Here is a 25,964-nt window from a genome sequence, read left to right on the forward strand (position 1 = left end):
GGTGCCTGCCGAACGGCTTCGCGGCGGCGGCATCACAGTAGCAGGAAGCAATAGCAAGTTGTGTGATGGCATCAATTACTTTGGCTGTAATTATTCCTTGATCCTTGTGTATAATTAATAATAGCTCAAGACAATGTGACCTTGTACCTTTTTTTTGTCCACATTCACTCACAATATATATAAATATACTTTTTCAGTCCTGTGTCAATCCACTGCTAGATGAAGGTCTTCCCACACCGTATCAATCATGGGGGTTGTATGACCATACTTCACCACCATGGTCAGTGTGGGTTGGTGCAAGAGAGGAATCGAACCAGTTAAGATGTGACGTATTACCACATATATATAAAAGAAAAAGTGGTCTCAGAAATAACATCATCAAGCTTTCGTATTATTCCACTCTCTTATATGTCGTTTGGCAAATAATGGTTTTAATTCATAACTGTATAATGAGTTTGTAAAGTATTTATGGAGGAGGTAATCACGCTTGCCTTGTGTAGTCCTAACACACAGAGTTAGGCACAGTACATTGTCTTCAGGGAAAGGAGAAGCCAGGAAGGGTCTGCGTTGGATCTGCAATAATTGGCTTGTAATGGAAATCGCAGGTTGACCACTTATCTTTCCATCAGCTAGTGATGTTTTTCCCGGCAGACATAAGTATTGATGAATGTACCCAGAAGGGTTTCTTGTACTCTAGGTGTATGGGTCAGAGAAAGCTGCTAAAAACCGTCTGACACGGTGTGGGCTTTTTGCGGCCTTATGCTTCACAGGGAGCAAAGAGGAGTAATTAGGTAGGTGTATGGGTCGTGACGATTTTATTTCTCCATTTATGAGTAATTAAGAATATCCACATTGAACAATTAATATATTTGGAAATGTAGCTACACGTTTTTTTGTGTGCAGCATTCAGAGTGGCACAGTTTGTGCTTCAGCAGCAGCATGAGTGCAACCCACTCATCAGGGCCAAGCCTTTCGTGCCCCTAAGAGGTCACACCGTAGCCCTGGCTGGCTTCAGATCAATCGGTCATGCTCTGGTACCTTCTAACCTCCATTGGAACCTCATTTGCCAGTAAAAATATGATAATTGTTTTTTTACCCTTCTATCTGGCAACAAAACTGACACCTTTTTACAAGGAGTCATGTTTGCATAGACCACAATACCCGCAGTCATAATGCAAACAAAAAACATAACTCTGATAATGTGCACTGTCATTGAAGTTGATTGGTCCACACCCGAGACAGCTTTCCTTAGAGCCTAGTCTCACATGGGTTGGACCAGATGACGCCAAAAGGCGCACAACTCAAAGACAATGCACCATCAGAGTATGAGAGCTCGGGGTAAGCATTTACACCATTGGAACCTCATTTGCAGGTAAAATATGATAATTGTTTTTTTACCCTTCTATCTGGCAACAAAACTGACACCTTTTTACAAGGAGTCATGTTTGCATAGACCACAATACCTGCAGTCATAATGCAAAAAAAAACATAACTCTGATAATGTGCACTGTCCTTGAAGTTGATTGGTCCACACCCGAGACAGCTTTCCTTAGAGCCTAGTCCAGACACGGGCAAACCACGGCTCGCGGGCCGTATACGGCCCGTTGGGCTTTTTAATCCGGCCCGCCGGACTTGTCCAACCCGTTTTGGTCGTGACTCGAACCTAATTTCCCCATTGGATTGTATGTAAATACAATTAATCCGTTCCAGACTCCTACGAACTGTATCTAAATATAGTTTTTATAAAGATTATTAAGCACAAAAATAGTTAATTACGCCATAGAATTCAGTGTAATAGTAAACTAAATGTAACAACATTGAATAACACTGAGATAACCTTGAATAACAGAGAAAACTTACATTGCCGCATCAAGGTTTAGAATCGTTCAACAAGATTATTGTTTCGTCTGCTACATCAGTCGGTCGATTCTGAGAGAGATAGAATATTCGTATGAGCAATTCATGTTTCTATTGAACCCATGTGAGACTAGGCTCTAAGGAAAGCTGTCTTGGGTGTGGACCAATCAACTTCAAGGACAATGCACATTATCAGAGTTATGTTTTTTGTTTGCATTATGACTGCAGGTATTGCGGTCTATGCAAACATGACTCCTTGTAAAAAGGTGTCAGTTTTGTTGCCAGATAGAAGGGTATCCAACCAATTATCATACCTTCTATCCTCTTTAGAGATACCGCACATGTTGTCCCTGCCAGTACAGTGGCTTTCTCCCAAGTACATTGTGTCTCTCCCAAAAGCCACTGAGGGGCAATGATCATGAAGCTTCTGTCTTTGGAAGCAGCTGCTGGATTTCTCTACCTAGTCTGATTTGAAATTGATGCGTTTAGTGTTAGCCATTTTCTGAATAAAGTGCACAGCTGGATTATGCGATTGCTTAAGCAATTGATTACTCTTTACGATTATTGGTTTGACTGATCGAAAAACAAGAACATTGTTGGGGGGAAAAAAGTATGACTTTTGTTCCCACTTGTGTCGCTGGACAGGAATTAATGGGTGGGACCTTACTACGTCATCGACATCAGCTTGCAGGGGGTTTCCTGCCTTCAGGAGGCAGGATCTGGGGGCCACCACCATTGTATTTATTAAAGTGATACTTTGGTGTATGGATATTTACTAGCTTCTACCTTACGATGATGTAAAGCATAGATAAACATACGACCTGTTTTCATGGATTTTAATATAGGTGGATTTTCTGGTATAATTAACTAAACAGTTTAACTATATATATCATCATGCAGCCCCGTGGGACTGTGGTTCAAGGACTCTACTGCTCTCCTATGCTTTGTACAGAAGTACTGTTTTACTCCATGTACTGAGAGCTGCTCTAAGAACTATTAAGCTCAATTAACTTGACAGAGCAGAGCAATAGGCTATTGTGTGAATGCATTGTTATACTTATTTAAAAGTCCAATTAATTTTAATTAATTAAGAGTCAAGGAATTCTTCAGCTTCTGAAGGAACTCCTAGCACATGCAGTGAAATGTCGGACATGGTGCCTAAAAGCACACCGTACAACCTTACGAAACAAAAACAACCTCAAACACCTAAGCAGGTGTAGTAGGTTCCAGGAGACTTGGACGACGTAGTTGGAGGCACACTTATTTATTAACCGCAATGTACATAACAGGCCGAGATGTACAACACTCGAAGGGGTATCGGCCCCTTCACCCGTCTAACAGGGAGATCACACAATCTATGTCACGGCTAGCCTACTCCTAGGTCCTCCACTACAGGGCTAGGGGAGGCTAGCTCTGGTTAAGCTGGGATTACGGCACCCTGAGTCCCCAGACCGGCTCTTACAAGAGCATCGGCTCTGGGCTCTCGGGGCCACGTCACTGGCTTGCCCTGGTCGGTCCTGAGAAGGACAGCGATCCAGGGGAGTCCCAGGGCTTATCTAACCGGTCTTCTTGCTTCGCTGGTTAAAGCTGAACACTGAACCCCGAGCCCTCCGGCTCACCGCCTTATATAGCAACTCCCCCACTGAGGGGTGGGGCCGTGGGGGATCCCAGCGCCGTGTTAGCCCCCCAGGCTAAACGGTGCGGACGTGGATGTAAGCACCTCTTGGCGTACGGGCATAACCACGCCCAGTGTGTTTGTTTGCCCTCCGTAACACCTCTACATAGGTGTGAGTTCCAGGCTTAGCTGGCAGTCGATTCAGCCCAGTATCCATCTGGTGGTGACAACATAGACATCACTCTGTGGGATATCAGCAATGCTCTTTATCAACAGAGACAATTGAAATGTATAATGTCCTATCACTGACTCAAAGCTGTAAGCTGAGAACACTGCCCCATTGTTCATTTGAGCAGAGGGGGAACTCTGACTTTTAATTACATTGAACATGTATGCATTGGCTATTGTGTGCATTAACACCACAACCTTGTGCTCAATTTTATCAACTTAAATAAGTTCTATCCTGCGAAGTAAAGAAAATACATCATTATACCCAAAATGCCCTACGGCGTGTTTTCTGCTCAAATTTTCTCCGAATTTTGATGAACAGAAGGCTGAGCTCTATGAGCCAAGTTTGTTAACAAGACTAAGGTTGAGAATTAGGTTTTGAGGGCCTGTAATCAAGCAACGTGGCCATGAATAATGTTTTCATGGCTCTGGGTGGACAGTGCACAAGTGCGAACATATCTTTGAAAAGCTTTATGGTCAGCAACCAGCTTAGGAGCACAGACCACCACATTCATCATCACTGCTGAGAACGCCGTTAGAACTGCCAAGCGCAGCAGAACATGTGTCAGAGCGACAGTGGAGGGGTGCACAAGTGTTTTTGGCAGTATGGTTGATGTAGGTTGGTCGGTGCAAACTGGACTGGAGCCTCCGGCAGTCTTGGCCCTGTTTGGGGTGTGACCAGAATTTACTGTGTTCACTTGTGTGGCACAAGGTACAGTGGTACCTCGGTATACGTCGTTAATTCGTTTCAGAAGGTAGGACTTATACCGAAAATTACGTATACCAAACGAATTTTTCCCATACGAAATAAAGGGAAGGGAAATAATCCGTTCCAGAGTATAAGAAATTATATTTTATATAGCATATTATACATTCATGGGGTTGTATAAAATAATTTAGACACTACTTATTACTAAAATGCATACATACATTTCAATAAATGCATAAATAAATGAAAATAAATTGAAATAAAAATCTACTTTAACATCACTTTACCTTGCTGAGAGGAGTTGATAGCCTACGAGGATGGTGGTGAGGAAGGGGAGGAGGAGGAGATGTTATTTTTTGGAAGGAGAGTCCCCTTCCATTAAAACTTCAATATGCTGAAATTCTGGGGATTTTTATCTCTTCTGTCTTTTTAAATCCTTTATATTAAGTTCGCTTGCTTGCTTGCTTGCGTGCTTGCTTGCTTACGACCGTGCAAATCTTTCGGTCGTTTTTTAACTCACTTCCCGTGATCCAATCGAGCTGACATTTTGCACACAGACTCGTTGTGCGAGACAATTAATGTTCGTGAAAAAAATGTCGAAAATTTTACACTGTTTAGGGAAAACAAATTAAATATTTAATTACCAATTGCTTAATACTGGCAGACAATCATCTGACCCATAGGTGGCAGCCATCTCAAGCCAGAGGACGAGAGGACTCAAGCCGCCACGCATATAAAGGATTTATAGTGAAAAACTTAGTTTTTACGGGTTATACTTATTTCTTGACTTGGACCTGGTTGAGGCTCACCAGGTTTGAGTTTTACTAAAAACCTGTCCATTGAAGTTTGTTTTTGCCTTCTTCTAAGAATGTTCCTGAAGTGTGACATTATCTGGTCATTCCACACAATACTGTTACGGCTTGTTAGAGCCGTAACAGTATTGTGTACGCAGGTACTGTACGCGGTGACTCATCCCGACCCATACAATTTCTAGCAAGGGCATCGTATTCCAAGCAAGACGTCGTATCCCAAGACATTTTTTTCTCGTCAAAACACGACGTGTACCAAATTCTACATATTCAAAAGCGGTCGTATACCGAGGTATGACTGTAGTTGAGTTCAACTTGACCTGTTCATCCCTTTGGAATCAAAGTCAACAGTGGCCATACCGTAGGTGGGCCAGCCCCTACAATGGAAATGTGGAATATCCAGTATTGTATTATTTGGGTCTTTCGGTAAAGTCACGTAGATAGGTTCAAAGAAAATAACAAAAAATAACAAAAAACTACGACATTTCGATCGCAACACAAGCGTTCGTCATCCGGAAGAATAAAGAGAGGGGGACAGCTGCTGAGGCAGACTGTTTTAAAGGTTTACAATGGGTGTAGCCCAAGAGTCATAAACGGGGCTAGTGATGTTATTATGTGATAAATTATCCTGTTAATGTAAGATCGGAGGGCGACATCCACGACAAGGGCGTGGAGGTGGCTATGTTACTATGAGAGATTATCATGTTAATGGAAGATCGCAGAGCAGCAACGTCGAGCTCGGCGAGCGAGGTGGCTGTTAGTGTGGGATATTTACTTGTTAATGTCAAATCAGAGTGCCGAAAATACAACAAACATCGGAAAGTGGTAGGATGGGAACATCACAGCCAGTTATGATTTAAACTGGTTGATAACATCCTTCCAATGATTGCTCAGTTTATACCCATCTTCTCGATTGAAGTTGTGACTGTACAGTGAGGGAAAAAAGTATTTGATCCCCTGCTGATTGTGTACGTTTGCCCACTGACAAAGAAGTCATCAGTCTATAATTTTAATGGTAGGTTTATTTGAACAGTGAGAGACAGAATAACAACAACAAAATCCAGAAAAACGCATGTCAAAAATGTTATAAATTGAGTTGCATTTTAATGAGGGAAATAAGTATTTGACCCCCTCTCAATCAGAAAGATTTCTGGCTACCAGGTGTCTTTTATACAGGTAGCGAGCTGAGATTAGGAGCACACTCTTAAAGGGAGTGCTCCTAATCTCAGCTTGTTACCTGTATAAAAGACACCTGTTCACAGAAAACCGGTTTTTTTAGACACCTCATGACAAAATATGTATTTTATCCTCCGTATGAATAGTTCGATGACCTGATCGACTTTCATGGCTTAATAACCGACTGGTGGGGGCAGGAGAGGTGGTGCTGTTTTTGTGTTATTGACCTATTCGGATCACTGCTTAATTCATTCCGTTGAGTGCGAGTTTGCCGATTCACTTCTGGAAGACTTGCTGTGACGAAGTGCACGAACATCTTTGCTGTAGTGTGATGCGCACTTGACAGTCGCTGGTGTTTTTTACCTCCCATTTTAATCGAGACGATCAGTAAGTAGGAAAGGGCTGTGTGATGTTGAGTGCAAACCACACATGCTTAATTGGTGATTTTGTGAACCATTTGTCTCTAAGATTCTTGTGATTTTGTGGATGTGCCGAGGTAGTTTTAGACGCTTAAGGAGTTATCTATATACATACTCCCACACTTGTGCGACAGACCATGAGTTCCTGAATTGCACAATATTTGGCACAATCTCCTGCATAATCTATAGGGAGCTTTTATTTGCTGTTTTTTTTTATCAACTGGCCACATGCCTGCTGATTTTGTTGTGAGTTTTTGCCGAGTCTGCCACTGTTGTTGTTGTTGTTAGGGATGTTTTGGTGCTGTGCCCCTCTTGTGAAGCTGTATTCTTACGTCTCTCTCTCTCTTCCCACCATCCCCTCACCCATGTGTGCTGTGCTGGCAGGGAGGTCATATTAAGCGAAGGTCCGTGCAAGTATCCATAGTGCAACCCCCATCGCCATTCTGTTAATTCAGTGTTTTCTGTAAGTTGCCCCTCCCCAGCACGCTGCTCTTTGCATCGATCTTTCACTCGCTATCAGCAACGGCGCCACCAATCTCCACTCACGAGTGCCGCCGCATTCTCTTGCAAGTCCCATAGTTTTCTCAAACACGTGCTTTTCCCACTCTCTCTCCTAATCGTGGCCACACAGTCTACAACCCCTCCCGAGCTCACCAGAACATTTCCATAAGCTGCTCACACCCTCCCGTGCTTTTCAGAAAACTGTCACACGCGCCTCAGCTCCGCCGAGCCGTCCGTGTGCTCCCCGTGCCGCCCTGCTCGCTCGTCCGCCTCCCCTCTCCCCCACCCCGCGCCACCATGGGCTTTGTGGCGTGGCTCAAGACGCAGTTCATCTGCCAGCTGATGCTAGGCTACGTGTTCCTCATCAGCGGCTTCATCATCAACTTCGTGCAGCTGCTCACGCTCGTGCTGTGGCCCATAGACCGGCAGCTCTACCGCCGCGTCAACTGCCGCCTCGCCTACAGCCTGTGGAGCCGTGGGTTGCACATCCTGGCGCATTAATGCCGCACGGCCAGGAAACCACACAACTACTGGCAGTACCGCTACTGCCACAGCTAACACGACCCCCACCACCGCCACCACCAATGCCACAGCCACCGCCGCCACCACCTCCACTGTCACCGCCACCACCACTGCCACCACCACTGCCACTTCTGCCACAGCCACCACCACTGACATCGCCACCGCTACCTCTACTGTCACTACTGCCACCTCCATCGCCACCGCCAGCGTCACCACCACTGCCACTACTGCCACTAGAACCACCGCTGATGCCACCACCACCACTATCACTACCTCGGGGACCACCACAGACGCCACTGCCACCCCAGCCAAATACTTACCGGTTTAATGGCTTTATGGGTGCTAAATCAGCACCTCTGATCCCTCTGGGTGAAAAAGATGCATCTTGCTTAGTGGATTTTGTGTTTTCAACACAATGAACCGTGATTGGACAAATCGCTAAACTGCCATCGTATCCTGGAAAATCTCATTCATTCACACTAATGCAGGAGGGTTTGCCTTTGTGACGAGTAGAAAGATGGTCCTCTTGTGAATAATTGAAAGTTAATTGTGTATATTTGCAAAATACAATAACATGCAGACGTATGAATACATCAAGGCCGAGTAAGATAATTAATCTCTCTATGCTGATAATGTGTTTTATATTTATTACCACAAGCAATACTGTCTAATTTGCATTTGTAAAGCGGCACTCTACAAGCAGGTTATTTGCAACATTGTATATGTATTTTTCTGTAGCGATAACATAGAATAGTTAAAAGATATGAATATAAAATAGTACGGATGAAACAACACATGATACATGCATCTACATATATTGATGACAGCACACTATTAAAGACCCAAGACTGGAGGACATTTTTACATTTTTGGCAGCTGCCTGATGATGCTTGTTGTAACAGCAAAACGTCCGTATCCAAATGTTGTGTGTGTGGATCGCTGTCCAACACACCAATGTGCTGAGGCTGTAATATATTGACATGGTTGTTGTCATGACAACTTCATTAATTTTCTGTGTCGGGTGGATGAAGCTGTACGATACACATTTTACTTGCACGATCTGACCCAAAACTGTATTGTGAATCATAATATTTAAAAATGTGTTTACAATTTAGATTAATTTTACACAACATGCTGATTTTACATTTAGGTCCATGGCACCAATACAACTGTGCAAACCCATTCTCACGGGCCACTGATTCCAGTGTACCTGCGACCTGGATAATGTTTAAAGAGTAATTCAGCCTTTGCACATCGAGCGCGATCGGAACTCTCGCTTGAACTGCCGTTGCTGCCGGTGCTGCGCAGAGCTGGTGATGGTCCTGGAGCACTGGTCTGGCACGGAGTGCACGCTGTTTGCCGAACCGGGCACTGTGGACCAGTTCGGCAAGGAGCACGCCATCGTGGTGCTCAACCACAACTACGAGGTCGACTTCCTGTGCGGATGGACCATGTGCGAGCGCTACGGCGTGCTGGGGGTACGTGGCACCGGAGCCGTGGCAGTTGGGAGAGCAAAGTGTGTAATGCCACGGTGGCAAGATGGTAACTACCTTTCCAAGTATACAGGCCGTGGATTCGATCTCAACCCTGACCCCTGTTGCATATTTGGAGTTTGTATGTCTCTCTCCCCACGGTCGCGTGGTTTTTCTCCGTGTCCTCCACATTTATAATTGAGTATTTTGATGCTATACATTTCCACGAGATAAGCCACTTTGTTGAGCTATCATTTGTGACCAGGTAGCTTCAGAAAAAGAGCTACATAGCTCAGTGGGCCTTATGTGATAAAATACAAATAGTAGTTAATAGTTAATATTGATTATTGCTAGAGCTAGGCTAACCGATTGTTTAAGTAAGTGATTACCCTTCCGATTATAAGTTTGAATACTGGATTAATCCTTTTGGGGGAAAAAGTATAATTTCCTCTGACACTGATTTATAGTAAATTCACGGAACCAAGGGGAGTGACTCGTGAGATGCTTACTTGGACCCGCTGGCTTACTGAATGTCCATATGTGGGGACATATGGACATTCAGTGGTGTACTCATTAACAGGCAACCATATGAATCAGAATATTTTCTGATATGAACTCAGTGACCCGAGATTGATTGTCAACCATGGTTAACATCAGTCGTGAGTAATATTGGGACCCGTTATGACCAATGTGGTGGGGTGTGCTCTCACAAGCCACGTGATGGAGGGGCTTGGGGAGACTTTCATCGAACAGTGGATTGATAAAGAGCTTTACATAATAATCATGAATCCTGTTTCTTGAAGCAGAGTAATTAGCTAAAATACTTTTTTTCTGGTTCCTTGAGATGTACTGCATGATGATGCCCCTGCAAATAGGAATGTGGATATTCCACCACTTGCTCAGGGCTATTGATGCTTTGAATACCTCTTGGAGCTTTATTGAGCAGTCAGACCCCTTTTAATTATTATTAGCTCGTATAGATAAGTGTCTGTAATAATACAGTGGCACTTGCTTTATAACATTTTATGTCGAGATTTAGTGGAAATCATTGCGTTCATTCTTTGTGTAGTAAATGGGTGTCATATTCTGTATTATTTTAGATATTTTGTGACTTCCCCTAATCTCTTTGTCTTTTCTTTAATCGTCTCTGTTCATCCGCTATTATCTCTGAATTGCCTTCTGTCTGGGACGATCTGGATTTTGGAGAATACCCGTAATTGACCAGCACTCCGCGAGAAAGCCCCATCTGCTGAATTGTTCACTTTAACCACAACCAATGCCACTACAGTGTCCCCATAGGTTGGTCACTAGGAGCCGAGATTCATAGGAGGCGTGAGTCAGAGAACACAGCATGGTCGTGAAAAGAATCGTCTATTTGTCCTCTTTGTTTTTGCATTCTGTGTTGGCGTTCTTTTTTCTCTTTGTGTTCTCACAGCTTTTCACTTCTCTCGTGCATCTGTCATTCTCACTCTTTATTTGTCAATTCCTTTTGTGTTCTTCCCTCTACGATCTATCTCTGTCCTTTAAACTAACACATGCAATGTTTTTAACATACAGTGCCCAAGATCCCAGCATTACTGTGAGATGGAGTATGACCTGATTTATTGATTGCATCCTCTTGAGATTTCTCGTGAGTGCTCCGTTCTGTTGTGATCAATAGGAAAATCGAATAACTGACAGATCAGTCTTTTGTTCACGCCCAACATGGGCGCTCGGGCTTTTTCATTTTGCTAATCAAATTTAACCAACTAGGTGGCTGAGCAGTAGAGCAAGTGGCTCACAATCAGAAAGTTCCAATCATGGTTGAGGATTGACTTCAACCCATTATCCCTCTGGGGTCGTTAAAATAAGTACCACTTTGCGGGGAAGTCAGAATCAGAATATTTATTTATACTGGAGGAATCTAATGAGCTATAATGCAAAGTACAAGAAAGGTAAAGAAATCACCCATACACATAAAACTAAACCATCCCCATTATACCAAGCAAAGCCCACTAAGGTATGAACTTCTCTTTCAGAAGCGACCTGGCCACAAATGATAGCTCAACAAAGTGGCCCACCATTTGGACATTTATAGCAGCAAATAATAATAAATCATCTCAATGCATGGTTCTAAATGTAGAGGGAAAATCGTTGGTAGCCCTATGGTCCGACTCACCACTGTCATAGGAACGTGGAATTTCTACGACTGGCTCAGGGCTGTAAACAATAGATGAGCACTACCTCGATGCTAGTACATTCATTGCCTTCCCATCTTATTAAAATGCATATAACCCAAGCCCTTGGTTACAAGAAAATTTCTTACACTGCCTTTGATAATTATTTAACTGTGGAAATGTGAGGAGGTTCATTCGAGCTGGTCTGGTGTATATGGGTTTTCTCCAGATATCTAGATTTTATCTGACTCATTGCCCTATCTCTCTTTAACTTTAAACTGTATCCATTCAGTTCACACAAACAATATTATGAAAAACGATGGTTAAACTATCACAGCTATTGTATCTCAAGATGGCATTGGGTAACTCTCGAACTATAATGCACGTCTCACTGAACATTCTCCTTATGTTGTAACACCACTACCTCTAAATCAGACCACAGTTGTTGGTCATACTATCATGAAGATTGTCGGAAAGTTGACCTTGCACTGAAGCTTTGCATTAACAATGGTCATGACATCCTCCATTGACTCACCCCTGCTGAATATTTCCCTCTCATCTTGCTCTACTGCCCTTCACGTGCTCTCCTCACAAGAAGCAAAAGTTTTTGTTCAAAACCCCTCTAATCGCCTTCCACTCAATTGAGATTACTCCTCCGCAGTTGCCCCTGTGGTCTAGAATTGTCTCCCTATGGTATTTTACACTACGATTTGACTCGCATTGTTCAATTCCAGGCTCAGGACCATCTTCTCTGCTGCGTATGAATAACTATCTCTCCTTTATGAAATACTTTCATTTGCACTCTACCACAGCGTTGTTTCTACCACAGCGTCTTCTAAAATTTTCAGCTGGTCCCCATGATGTTCATGGACAGCATCTTACGTTTCAGATGCATTCAGACATAAAAAATGTTTTGTGTTGAATGCCCTGGCCCAGGCCTCCAAAGTGCTGGCAAAGCGGGAACTGCTGAAGGTGCCCCTCATCGGTTGGACGTGGTATTTCCTTGAGATCGTGTTTTGCAAGCGGCGCTGGGAGGAGGACCGCCAGGCCGTTCTTCAGGGCCTCCACAGGATCCGAGACTACCCCGAATACGTCTGGGTATGTTCCCAGGACCGAGGCTCCCATGCCCGGCGGCTTGCCTTTGTCTGTAGGCTGGCACCATGTGTTTTACTGTAGGTAAGGGTGCCCTGGTGGTTCACGCATCATGGTGACTTGAATTCCGTTCGTAGTCGGGGTACGTAACAAACATCAGAGGTGTTTGGCGAGTGAATCTGGCCCAGACATGCGATATGTTTACTTCATCTAAAGTGAATGCACGGTTTGGGGTCATCTCACATACATCAGCACTGAGGGTGCAAAGTCAGCCAGGCATATGCTCTGTTGGCTGTATATCACCAACCTCTTTGTGGTGATCCTGCCTGAATAAGTGTTTGTCCACAGCGCTTGCTTCAGCAGCATTTTAGGCTCAACTGCTTTGGACAAATTACGAGAAGGGGTAGCGTTAACCTAAAAAAGAAAATCAGATAAGGAGAGTGTGATGGGTGTAGGGGAAGGCCAACAACAAGGTAGGAAGGCATTGGTTAAATATAACATGAAATGAATGCAGCAGCAGGAAAAACGGCACAAGACTGGACGATGTGGAGGGTACCCATCTTTGATGCCACAAAGTTCCTCAGGGGATCTAGTAATTTGTGGTTTCCATGGACTGCCTAGTTGAGTTGACTCAAGTGCACTAGAATATAGGCCTGATTTTATATTTTCACTTTGCTAGAATTTACACTGAGAATTCAGTACAGCCCGAGCAGTGAAATCACGTGTGACCATTTGGGATCCTGCCCGAATTTGGCAACCAGCGTGAGTTGTCTATAAACATGGAAATGGGGTGCAATTTGGGTGGGACAGACAATTTTAGTCTGTACTCAAGTTCTGCAATTGATGGAAACGGAATATAAATAACGAGACTGGTGGCATCTGCACCTGTGCCTGCACGCACGCGCATGTGTGTGTGTGTGTGTGTCCGTCGGTCCGTCCGTCGGTCCGTCTGTCCCGGCGGCAGTTCCTGTTGTACTGCGAGGGCACACGCTTCACGGAGAAGAAGCACCGCATCAGCATGGAGGTGGCCAAGGCAAAGGGGCTGCCCGAGCTCAAGCACCACCTCCTGCCACGCACCAAGGGCTTCACGACAACCGTGCACTGCCTGCGTGGCATGGGTGAGAGAGATGGTGCTGGCTTGCGCAGAGCACGCGTCGCGTCGTGTGGCCGCGTGACGACACGGAGAGGTGTCTCTACCGCTGTGCGCGCTGATGGACACGGTCCGCGCCCCGCAGAAAAGCAGCGACGGGCGATGACGCGTGCTGCGCTGTTCGACACACGACGAACTGAAATGCAACAGATGTGCGACGCTGTTCGACAGAATGCTTAAATCACACTTGCTACATTGGCCAACTTAGGACAGCACTGAAATGATACTCGCTGCGGCGGCCAATGGATCTTGATATAGAAATACATTGCACGTGCTCCACTACACTACTCAACACAAAGCGATATCGTAACACATTACACATGGCGCACCACTCGACACAGGATTATTTTAATACATGCATAGTATACTACGGCATGTGGAGGTTGTTAGAAATTTCATGGAAGGCTAGGGTAAGCAACTTGGAAGTTTCTAAGAGAATGTGGCAGGAAAGTGTAGCACAGAGGTCAGAGCATTGAGCCAGCATTGTTGAGTTCCTGGGTTTGAGTTCCGAAGTTTAGTGAGTTAATGGTGTCAGTGTGGTTACCAATGATAGCATACAGAGTCAATAATTATTTTTATTGCTTAGTTTGACTTATTCCACCTCTGATAATAAAATAAAAACATAGTTTGAGTGGAATAAGAACACTCTGTATGGCACGTTTGTACTGCTCGTGTGAATGAAGAGGCTGTTGAAGGGACTTAAAAAATAATTCCACGTGACATGATATGCTAAGGCCACGGGATGATACACTACTAGATGCAAAAGATTGAATGGAAATTAAAATGTTTTATGGCCTGATGCCAATAGGAAAATTGGAATATAGTTGGAACGTTTTTAAAACAAAATAATTGTAAACAAAAATAAAGCAGGAAGATGGTATTTGAATGGATGGGATACATTTAGAATGACATTGAACACGTTGCCAGGACGGTCATTGGAGTAGCAACCAAGGTGAAGACCTAAATTCGGATGGTGGGATACAATGTGAGCTGACTTTGTAGGTCAGGCGTTAACTTGGCAATGGCTCCAGAATGTAGCAATGAGACCAAGACTGCTCACTGTGTCACACTTCACAGAGGCAGCTGCACCACTTGGCTAAAAGTCGGCTGTCGTTGTTGCGTCCAGAGACTGGTTGTTGCCATAGTATTGTGAAATGTTAACTGCCGGCTCAGGATCACCAACAGAGACAGAGCACCAAGTGCTCTATAAATGAAGGGGAAACTATTATTTAATAGTTGTCATTATACGGCCAACCACTCTGCACACTGGGTCCTTTTCTCACTACCCAACTCGGTACAAGTTACAGGCTACTGAGCCTCCAAATTGCTGAGCCCCAGCGATAATTGGTGTCGGTATCGGTGAAGAGTGTGATTGTAATTGTGGTGGAGGAGTTTATTTTCCACCACATTTGACCGCAAATAGCATGAACTCGGGAAAAAAGCTGTGAAGGCGAGATCGCGTGACGTTATTTTAGAGTTACACTTTGTCCGTGAGCCAGCAGACTGCCACCGGAGCCCCTCTGGAGCTGTAGTATTTAAAACTTAATTTTCCGCTGTGCCCAGTACGTCCATCAACGAGGCATTTGGTGCCCAATTACTGTTAGTGGCTGGGCTGGCGAGCACCCAGGAAAGAAAGGATGAGCCTCCGTCCTCACTTGAACCATAGCCAAGGGCCGTTATGTGGAATGTGAAGGTGTACATGAACGTGTAACAGTAATGACAATCCGGAATTTACCCAGGCAAGCCTCACCAAGTCTTAAGGACATTTTCCAGATGGGCCCTGCTGGCAGTGTTCGAAAAAATGAGTTTCAACTTTGTTGAGTGTGGGATGAGACTGCAATATACCGTCAAATCTCGGGGAGCCAGTCTCGAGTAAGCAGGCATTCGGGGGGAAAGCCAAGAAGAAGGCTCGCCAGCCCAAAAGAAAGGAACCACAACTCCCACTGGAATGCAGTAACTCGGGCTCATTCAGCAGCATGTGGTCGTAGATTGCATGTGTATGTGGACTAGCAATTCTAAAGCTATGTTTATACTTGTATGTTGTTAGAATCTGTACACGTGGATGCCACGTGCTCTATTAGTTCCCTTTGGGTTGTTTTGTTCACCTTGACTTTGGTTTGCATTCGGTTTACAAATGACCTAAATATCAGCTTCAACAAGACTTATGAAAAAACACTTTCAGCCTTCCACATCCAGTTAGTCCCAGACATCATCCTCTGATTTTTTTAGTACTTTTGTAAATACTAAATTGTTATAAGCGTTGATTAAATGTGGAAGTTGTTAATTACGTGTACACACAATTTAACTTGTTTAGCAATCATGTAGAATTTAATTATTTGTGCTATTCCAGATATCCCCCATAACCGGAAAGGCTGTTTCTCTATTAATCCGGCTACACGAAATTTTACTGTACCAAAGAATACTCGCACATATGCAGTGACAGCACTCAGACTCTGCATATATTAACTTGTTAGAAACCTACTTGCTCTGCTGCCTTTTCCAGGCCTCCTTGCTTCCACTGCGGGAGGCTGTGTCGCACGCATCATGGCAATAGCGAAAACCCTACAATCCACAAACCCTGAGTTCAAATGCTGGATCACAACCATGAACCAACTTGGCTGTCCCAAATGTTGAGGCAGCCAGAAAGTCGAGGCTACTTGTAATACGTTTTGACTGTGTTGGATGTTGCTCGCAGCAGCAGCAGCACCTCTTAGATTGCGTTGAACGTAAGAAGTCTTAGATTATAGTCGCGTCACTGAGACTGCCCTCGTCTTAGCGATCTTCAACAAGAGGCATGCTCTATCACCCTGTACTGTGACTATATATAGTATATAAAATCTATATGAAGTAGACTGGCTTGCAACAAAATACAGGATCACTATAAGACACCTTTAAGCTTTGTTATTTTGTTATTTTTACATCTCTGTTTTTAAAACATACACTATTTACTATTATTAGAAGAAAAACAATTGTCTTGTGAAATGTTTTGATTAGTTAAAACCAAATCACTCAGACTTGATTTGAAGCTTTCGTGACTGCAGGAATTGCTCTTTGGTTTTTTCGGTAAAGTCATGTAGAAAGAAAATAAGTTAAATAATATAATAGACGTTTCGCACGTGGCCTGTAATCCAGCACTGTGTGGGCAGCGAGGATTGGTGGATCGCACAAATGTTGCGAAACTCCCCATGGTCGTTGAGGTGCAATTTACCCATTAATACAATGCATAGTTTCACTAAACACACCTCCAGTTTCATTTTAATCAACTAAAATTCCAATCGTGAACTGGGAATTGAACCTGGAGCCAGCGTGCTAGCCTGTACTTGCAACATCTTGTAATACATCAAGGTTCCCTACCTATATTCGTTGTTTGGGTTTATCTTAGCAGTTGTTTATACCGTATAAGGACAATGTGGATAAAAGGCACAAACGATGAACGTGACATAAAATATAATCGTAGGAAAAGAAAAAAAACTGTTTAGCGACCCCAGAAATCGTACGTCTTTGTTAGTCTCCATGAAACAGTGTGGCAGATGAAGGACTTGTGAATTTCTTTCAAAGGGTTTCATGCAGAGCCACTTTCACAACAGATCAATGGGGAAATATATTTCACCACAAGGTCACGCCCTTTTGGGCCGTGCCCTTTATCCCAGTGCGTTCACCACGGCAAGGATGTTTCAAAGTGGCTCCCGTTATATCCATTAGAGAAAGCGTCATGCAGAGAGACGTTTTGGCAAAGGAGCCAGGGATCTCAGCTCGGTGCCTGCAAGGGGCCGCTAACAGGCCCGTGATTTACACGTAAAAATTAGCAACGACACAGCGTCTGTCCCTGTGCAGTCGTGGGTTCTATTGAGACGCACTCTCGAGTATGGAGGCAACACGTTTTGTTCACTAATACAACAGGTAAGTCTCCACTCAACGGGGTAACGACTAAGGGTCATGACCACCACAGATAGCTACGTAACCATACGGGAACACTATATAATCGACCGGGTCAGCTAACACGCTGCCTGGCTCTCGACGGCTTGTCCGACGCCCGAAGACCGAGGATCGAAGACTCGGCTGGCGGATTCCATTCCTTGGGACGGCAACGATGATGACGGCGACCCTGCCTGCTCCTCCGCACCGGCTTTTACCCGCCACAGTGTGGCCGGGCTCCGCTCCTGGCCAGACCCCCTTCCAGATTCTTCTCAAGGGTCCTGGTTCCCCATCACGTGTCCCTCTCATCCCCTTTGGGGGGGGGGGGGGTAGCCCCTTCCACCTTGTCCGGTCACATTTCCTCCCGGGTTCACCCACAGGCCATGTCCTCACGCGTCCCTCTCTCCGTTACCAGGGCTATGCCCCTACAGGACCCCTGTCACTTGCTACTGTGACTGCCCTCCAGTGACCTCTAGGATGTCACTACACCTGTGGCAGTTGTGGTCAGAAAACTGAACCAACACCGCAGGGGTTCAGTGTACGCGGATTAATCCAAGCCCCCAGTGACGTAACGAAAATTCTGTTTATTCACTCAATTCGGTCCAACCCAGATCGGACAAAAATATAGAAATATTACAAATAATATTTTGTGCTATTCACTGCTAGAGCGTATTTTGGCTAACTCTTCCATGATGACCAGACATTGGAAGTGTACCCACACTATACCCCACCACACGTGCTCTAGGTGGACACAGGCAGGGGGGCATTCAAGAAACCTGCACCGTCGTTTCAGGTGCCGTACCAAACGATCAAATTGAACCAGCGACCTCTGGATGGCAAGTTCAGCGCGCTAACCATCCTCTCTTATGTGGTGTTTGTAAAATGCTTAAAACATGCCTTTCTAGTTCTTATTTAAGTGTATGTTGGTGTCAATACATCGTTCATAATGCATCTTTCATAATGTTTAAGAAGGTAGAACCAAGTTTTAAAATATCCTCCTTGTAATCCTTCCTCGTTGAATAGCACGCTTGTTTTCAGCAGTGGCAGCTAGGAGGTGTAAGATCTGTTGAAACTGTATATACCAGAGCTTAATGGAACTGTCTAACCTTGAGATTGGATAATCCTGAGTAAGCGGATTAGAGTCATGTGACGTTACTGCCTAACACCAGATGCTTATAAGTGCTTCCTTATGTTTTGACATTTCTGCACGCATTTTTTTTCAATACATCAAAAAAAATCGCTGATGTGTGTTAACGACATAATTTTTATTAACCTTGTTTCATGTTCACCTTAAAAGCCTTTAACCCCCGACTCCAGTGGTTTCATCTGGTGCATCCCTCATTTCCAGATGGGGCTTTTTTATTTCTGTGATCACGATCGCTTTGAAGACAGTCAGCTGGCTCATTCATGGATGTCCAGGAGCCAGCTGACGGCTTTGTGTTGGGCATAGACAATGGTGGCTTTTGTTCGGGCTGATCCAGAGCTTCCTCAGTATTGAGCCTAATTACTATTACAGATGGCTTAGATAAGAGGTTATCTTCCCAAACTGCATTGCTTATCATTTCTTTTCACTAAAACTGACAGATTTCAGGTTTGAACCCTACATCGGATAGATACTGGTTTTCAAGGAGATCTTATTTTCTGATTTGGTAATTACAGACAGTCCCCAGGTTACGGAAGGGTTAGGTTCCCGAGAACGATCCATAACCCGAATTTTACATATGTCGGAATCTGAACAATTTACCCCCAAAATCAACACTAAATTCCCATAGTCGAAAATATTTGTGCCTCCCCTACCGTTTTCTCTCAGTACTGTATCACGCTGTCGTCCGTTTTCTACTGCTACCTTCATCGTATCGCTGTACATTCGCTCTGCACTGCCTATGATTCTTTAATTTGATCGAATATCTACCGAAACACTACCCATAAATTAACTAATGGAACATATATTTTACTGCATCCAATTGTTTATGCATACATAGACAGTCATTATTGCAATGCAATTAAGGGTAATATTACACTGAAAGTTTGGAGACAATGTGGCGGGTCCATGATACTCGTGGTAACAATGTAACAGCGTGACTCGGAGTTGCTCCACTGTACACTACCACCTTGGGGAATACTGTGTGCTGCTAGTCTTACGCCTCGCTACACGGCGCTCATCTGCAACCTCACCGCGCTGCACCATTTGTGCTTGCGTAACCAAACATTTACGCATACAGAATCTATATTTTTAAAACATAATTTATGGGAGCATTTCCGTAAAGTCGGATTTCTGAAAGTCTGGTTTCCCATAAACCGGTAACTGTCTGTACTTGTGTTTGTTTTGGTTATGACAAAAGCAGGATTCAGGTCTCGGAAGCTAAGCAGTTTTAAACCTGGTTAGTCCTTGGCTGGGTACACCAGAGCTTATCAGTCGTTGCAGACATGGGGCTATGAGACGTGGCCAAGAGAAGGCGGTGCTGAGTGTCAGCTCCCCGTTGCAGAGGAGTGTTTTCTCCGGGTTCTATGGTTTCCTCCTACATAAGGCCACACGCTCATTGATGGCCAAACATCCTAATACAAGACCTGGCGTGAAAAAAGTGTTGAAGTTCATTGAATAAATAATATGACTTTTTATGGGTAAATAATTTGCAATATTATTTAATGATTCATCCCTCCTGCAATCCAATTAAGTGTTACAATCACAATTGAGATTTGATCACGGAATCGACATGTTTGTCTTGTTTCTACTTTCTTGTGAGTATTTCTAATTTGTTTCGTTTCATTTGTGTAGTCTCACTTGCTTCATTAGCCTAAATGTTATTTTCATAATTGGATGCATTTGTCATGAGTGTACAAATATATTTTAATCAATCATGAATTTCGTAGTTTCTAAATGAGCAAGGAACAAATATAGATGTAAATAATAGAGCTTTTTTTTACCCGTAAGACCTGAACTGAGTATGAGGACTATTTTCAGGAACGCCCTGCTTGTTACACATGGTCCTTATGGCGGTACCCTGGGGTACCAAATAGTACAAAATGGCCGAGGCAAATAAATATTTTATTTCGGGGAGTGGAGCGGGTGGGGGAGTCGAGTGAATCGTTACACCCCTGGGGATAGCGATTTTGTTTGGATGTACTGTGGGCTTCCGTGTTACAACAAGAGTGTTGCTAAATGCCCTTTTAAAGATTTGAGTGAGGCTCGCTGCCTGTTTGCCATAAACTGTGCATGTGAAACGGAAAAAAATATCTTTTGTTCCGTCCAATTTATTTCAAGGTCGTAGCACCATATGATGAGACAAATAAGCCATTTGGATATCTCACAGTAGAATTGTTATTATTTAATGCAGGATGTCTCACAAACTCGTGGTCGAACTCTCCCATGCACCCTGCGATGAGTTTTTCCCATGAAAGTCAAACATTTGGGAAACTAAGTGACATGTCTCGGACCATGTTCGTGAACATCAGGCAGATTTGAAACACGGCAGGACCAATACTTCTGCCATGGCTGATCATTATTTTAATGAGGCTGGCTCACAAGAAATGTATTTCTCTAAGACGATGTTACTTTGCAAGCCTACTGGCTATCAACAAAGATTCGTTCATGAAGCCATCCATATATACAGACACAGACACAATTTCAACCGAGAGGAAGGTTCTAGACTCAGCAATCTTTGGAAAGATTTCATCAACCACTTTGGGTCATTACTTGACTTGTGCTTTCTTGTCAATCAACCTCCACCCTCAGCAGTGTGGTGTGTGGAGCGGGGTGCAGTGATTTCCTGGCAGCCCTTTGCTGCATTGGCATTGCTGCTGCATTGGCATTGTTGCTGCATTGGCATTGCTGCTGCATTGGCATCACCGCCCATGCTCCTAGTGCTGATGATACACTTGAGCTACGCCCATCCCCAAACCTTTTTAAACAATCTTGATTTGAAGCTTTCGTGACTGCAGGAATCCATACTCTTTGGTTCTTTCGGTAAAGTCACGTAGGTAGAAAATAAAATAAACAGTTTGCCTTTAGAGGCTGACTTCTTTGCCTGGTGACGACCGTTTGTGTTGCGATCGAAACGTCGTGATATTTTTATTCATTTTGTGTTCTTTTTTTCTATCTACGTGAATTTACCGAAATAACCAAAGAACTGATTTTCAAGCTTTAGATGTTTAAGCTTTCAATGCTGGAATATAGCCAAAGTAAGTGAAAACCAAATTAATGTGTTTTGTGTATGGGTGTGGTGCAGCCATGAGATTTTTCTTATGACAGATCTGCTATTCAGCCAAATGAAAATGAACATTTTACCTGCAATTTTTTATACGTATATAGTCATTGGTGACTGGGATTAGACCATCAAATGCACTTGAGAAACCAGTTAAATTACAAGTGGCTGTAACCTAGATTAAAACCCCATATCCCAGTGGTTCTGGCTTAGCTCCCTGACCGATGAAGCACCCATCATTTAGCAGTTGTACAGGAGAATTTCAACTTTGAATAGTGCATCGTGAGTACAGCTCGTCGAGATGAGTCGATTGCCGCATCGCCGACCATCAACAGACTAAAAATGACTGCATCACGGACATTGTGCGAGAGCCGGGGTACTGCCATAAGGTTCATATAGTACGTTCTATAATTAATCGTTTTGAATGTGGGAGAAAATACAAGCGTCTGGAAAACAACCCATGCATACAAGAGGATTAACTCTCTTATTCCTGCAATATAACAATATTGAATAGCCTTGCTCAAAAATGCAAAACTGTTTTTTTGAGTAGCCAAAGGTTTTTTTAATTCGTATACATAATATTAATGTTTTCATTCATCCAGAATAAATGTCTCCAGAGGGGGCAGGAAAATTAAAAGTAAAGCCAGAGAATTAAAGGTCACGTGTTATATGAAGGACACAATGGGCCCTCTGTGGCCCCAACTCAAGAGAGCCAAGTCCAGAGCTCCCACAATACCAAGCAGCGAATGCGTCAATGTGTAATCCTGGCAACTGGGTGGTGGTAGATTGGCCAATCACCCTGTGAGAGTCGGTGGCTCACACTTTGGATGCAAGGGTTGGTGGATCATGATAATTTATAAAAATGCCAAACCCAATGAACCATAAGTGGCCAAAGTATGCCATTACAGATAATGAGTTTTGTGAATCCATCTGTATAGAACTTTGAGTGTTATCCTCTCATATGTATGAATTTTCTCCAATTGCTCCAGTATCTCCCACATGAAAATCACTCCTTAAAAACGAATGCGCCAAACGTCGCAATGCAGCAGACTTCTGAAAAAGGGTCGTGACACTCAATGCTCAAGTCTTTACTGGATAAATACATATTATTATTATGATTGGATAGAAGACAGCAGAGCCAATTGAAAAGTTGCCAATGTGAGTTTAAGGGATTGCACTTCATTATGTTTTGTACCCAAACATTTGCATGCGTTATGTTAATATTCCCCAGCAGCAGTTTATCTGCTTTAGGAAAACCCGGCCTAAGGGGCGGCTGATCATGGCAGCAACCAAGGAGCAAAGCTGTATGGGAAACAGAGAGGGAAACAAATACAATGATAGAGACACAGACATATAGAGACAGAGAGATACAGAGAGAAACTAAGAAAACTAACACAGAGACATAAAGAGACACGAAGAGACGTACTGTATAGAGAAAGAGAGATGGAGAAAAACACGTAGATGGAGACGAGAGAGAAATGCACAAACATTGAGGGCAGCAGAGAAACATGAATATCGACAGTGGGAAGCAGACACCGTCAAACAGAAATAGATGCATTGAGAAACACAGAACCAGACACAAGAGTAGCATCGACCACCAGCAAACCCCTTCGGTGGTTACCCCTCGAGACACGCACAAATGTTAGTTCATCCAAGGTGCTGTTCATATTAAATCGAGCCCTGACTGCAGGTGCTGGAGAGTGTGAGAGTGTAAGAACTATCACAAATGTGTAATTGTCCCGTCACATTTGCGAGACGTGAGATCTCTCTAAACCAGGCAAGCTACTGCGTAGAGATTTGTACTTGAAGCGTGTGGCTGTGATGTGGGAGCTTGCTGTTGCTTATCGCTGCCCGCACTGTATGTGCTCTAAGCCTCTGAACGCGCATGCCATGCCCAGCAGCTGGGAATGAGAGAACCCTTGACAACACTGCAGGGGTCCCACAACTAATGTTGAACGTGATGAGATGTTTTGACTATAAGTCATGGTCATCAGTCTAACACAGTCACGTGGGTTGTCGCCACTTAACTCATTATTCGCTCACCGTCTTAAATAAGCACGCACCGTCTGGATGTTTAAACTTCACTGAGACTTTACCAGTCAGCTTTTCGAGGAGAGGCAAAGCAGGGCAGTGGGTAATATTGCGCAGATCACGATCTTGAAATAGGCGCAACCGAATAGCCCGCAGTTGCACTGTGGTTAGCGTGTCACTTATCAGTATCACGTCTGAGTTGGGCTGAACTTTTATACATTTGTGTAATATGTTGGGAATTATGAATATATATTAATTACAGTGGTTTTGCTAGGGATGTTATGTATGCTTAATACACAAGTTGTGCGACTTTCTAACCTAAAGAAACCTCTTTCTACTTAAATTTGTTCGCCCCTGCTTGGCCTGAAGAGGACCAAACGCGTTCTCTTTAACTGAGCAACATTCCACCAAGATTAATTAATTATTATTTCCCCTTCCTGTTATATTTTAAATCTTATTCCATTTGGGATATCCGTGTCATGCCCTGAGACAAAGATATTTCTACTTGAATCTTTTACAGACAGCAGTTGTTGTCCACTATGTGTTTGCCCTAGGAAGATAGTCACATAATTACCGATATCCCTTTTTTTGTATATGCTCTGCAAGGAGTGGGCATTGCAGTGTGGTCATTGGTGACCGGGCTTACACTATTAACTCAGTCGACATGGGAGCTTGGTTGAAGTACAAGAAACTGCAACTCGGATTTGAGTCCAGGACCTCAGTGGTGGCGGTTCAGCGATTCTGTGTGGTATTTAATGCCATGAACCCCCACAACCTCCTCTGAGATTCATTGTCTCTTTTGCAAGCGTCATCTTATAGTCATATATACAAACAGGAATATTTAGTAAGATGATTTTGGCTGCGTACGGTTAGCTATGTGTACGCTGTGAAAGAAGTTGAACGTACATTTTCATAACTAATGTTTACAAGTAACTTTTACATGTGTTGATTTTTCTGCCAGCATATAAACCAATGTCACAAGGTCTTTAGTGTCTATTGTACAGAATATCGCATGCTTTGATACTTTATAAAATGTATGTATTAGGGAGGAGTAGAGTGGTGGCGCAGTGGTTAGATTGCTACGCTATGAACCCCAGAACTTTATAAAAACGTATGTATTAGGGAGGAGTGGAGTGGTGGCGCAGTGGTTAGATTGCTACGCTATGAACCCTAGAACTTGGGTTCGATTTCCGGCAAAGCTGGCCGCGCTTCCCTCAGCAACGTCCATTGACAAGTGCGGTGAAGTACAGTCAAACAAATTTCGATTTAAAGCTTTCGTGACTGCAGGGATTCATCTTCTTGGTTCTTTCGGTATAGTCAAACAAGCCCAATGACTAACATTGTGTGGGGGGACTTTCATCCAATATTGACTGGTTGAAGTGGCCCCCAGTGGGGAGCTCTCTGATTAGTCGGACCTTCAGCTTGAAGAGTCTCTCGCACAAGGTGGCCAGATGCCCCAGGCAGCTACTAATGTGTCAGCACTGAGCTGCCACGGGAGGCATCTGGAGTTGGAATCCAGGCAGCCATCTGTTGCTAGTCCAGGGTTCTCAAGTGTATTGAGTGGATGCATTCAGCCTGGGAATCGGTGAGTGCACAAAACAACTTATTTCATTTAGTTTTCTTTTAAAGTAGCACATTTCCAGCTCTAAGGCCTAAATATACATTTGACTGCCACAAATGTCTCAAAGCATGGTAGAGTATCATTTTACTTTACCATGACAATGACATGTATGTATGGTTTAAATTCAGCAGCCGCCCTGATTATTACCATGGTGTGGAATAACAATGCGTGTCATCTGCATCACAATGGACGTTAAAGATCCCCCTGATGTCATTCACAATAGTAGGCCCTGGTGTGCAGGCGTCAGGGTCCAACTTTGTCAAATTCAAATTATTCAATTTGGGTTTATACACAGCAACCATCACCCTCTTGCTGTCAGATTCATTCCTCAGGTCAGGATCAGAATTTGTATTCACACTGGAGCAATCCGATGAGCTATACATCTTCACAGATGTCCAGTAGGGACACGGGGTCAGAACGGTACAAAAAAAACAATCTAAAAACACAATAGGAGTGCAAAGTATAGGAAAGGTAAGCAAATCACTAAAA

The 25,964-nt window shown here is 43.7% G+C and overlaps 1 protein-coding gene across 8 annotated transcripts in view; it reads left to right on the top strand.

Annotated features, from left to right (window-relative positions):
* Positions 1-25,964, top strand: part of AGPAT3 (1-acylglycerol-3-phosphate O-acyltransferase 3) — a 54,895-nt gene that overhangs the window by 16,933 nt on the left and 11,998 nt on the right. For 3 of the 8 annotated variants that reach the window (XM_061569283.1, XM_061569275.1, XM_061569299.1), the window contains 4 exons: positions 7,198-7,789; positions 9,145-9,314; positions 12,401-12,562; positions 13,521-13,674. In XM_061569283.1, coding sequence (XP_061425267.1) covers positions 7,612-7,789; positions 9,145-9,314; positions 12,401-12,562; positions 13,521-13,674 — 664 coding nt within the window. In that variant the 5' untranslated portion in view covers positions 7,198-7,611. Of the gene's footprint in view, positions 1-7,197; positions 7,790-9,144; positions 9,315-12,400; positions 12,563-13,520; positions 13,675-25,964 lie in introns of those variants that run through there. The other 5 variants (XM_061569293.1, XM_061569308.1, XM_061569316.1 and 2 more) reach the window with 3 other exon arrangements.

This window comes from Lethenteron reissneri, chromosome 6 (genome assembly GCF_015708825.2).
Source record: "Lethenteron reissneri isolate LAM-NWPU_2019-01 chromosome 6, ASM1570882v1, whole genome shotgun sequence".
Taxonomy (NCBI): Eukaryota; Metazoa; Chordata; class Hyperoartia; order Petromyzontiformes; family Petromyzontidae; genus Lethenteron; species Lethenteron reissneri.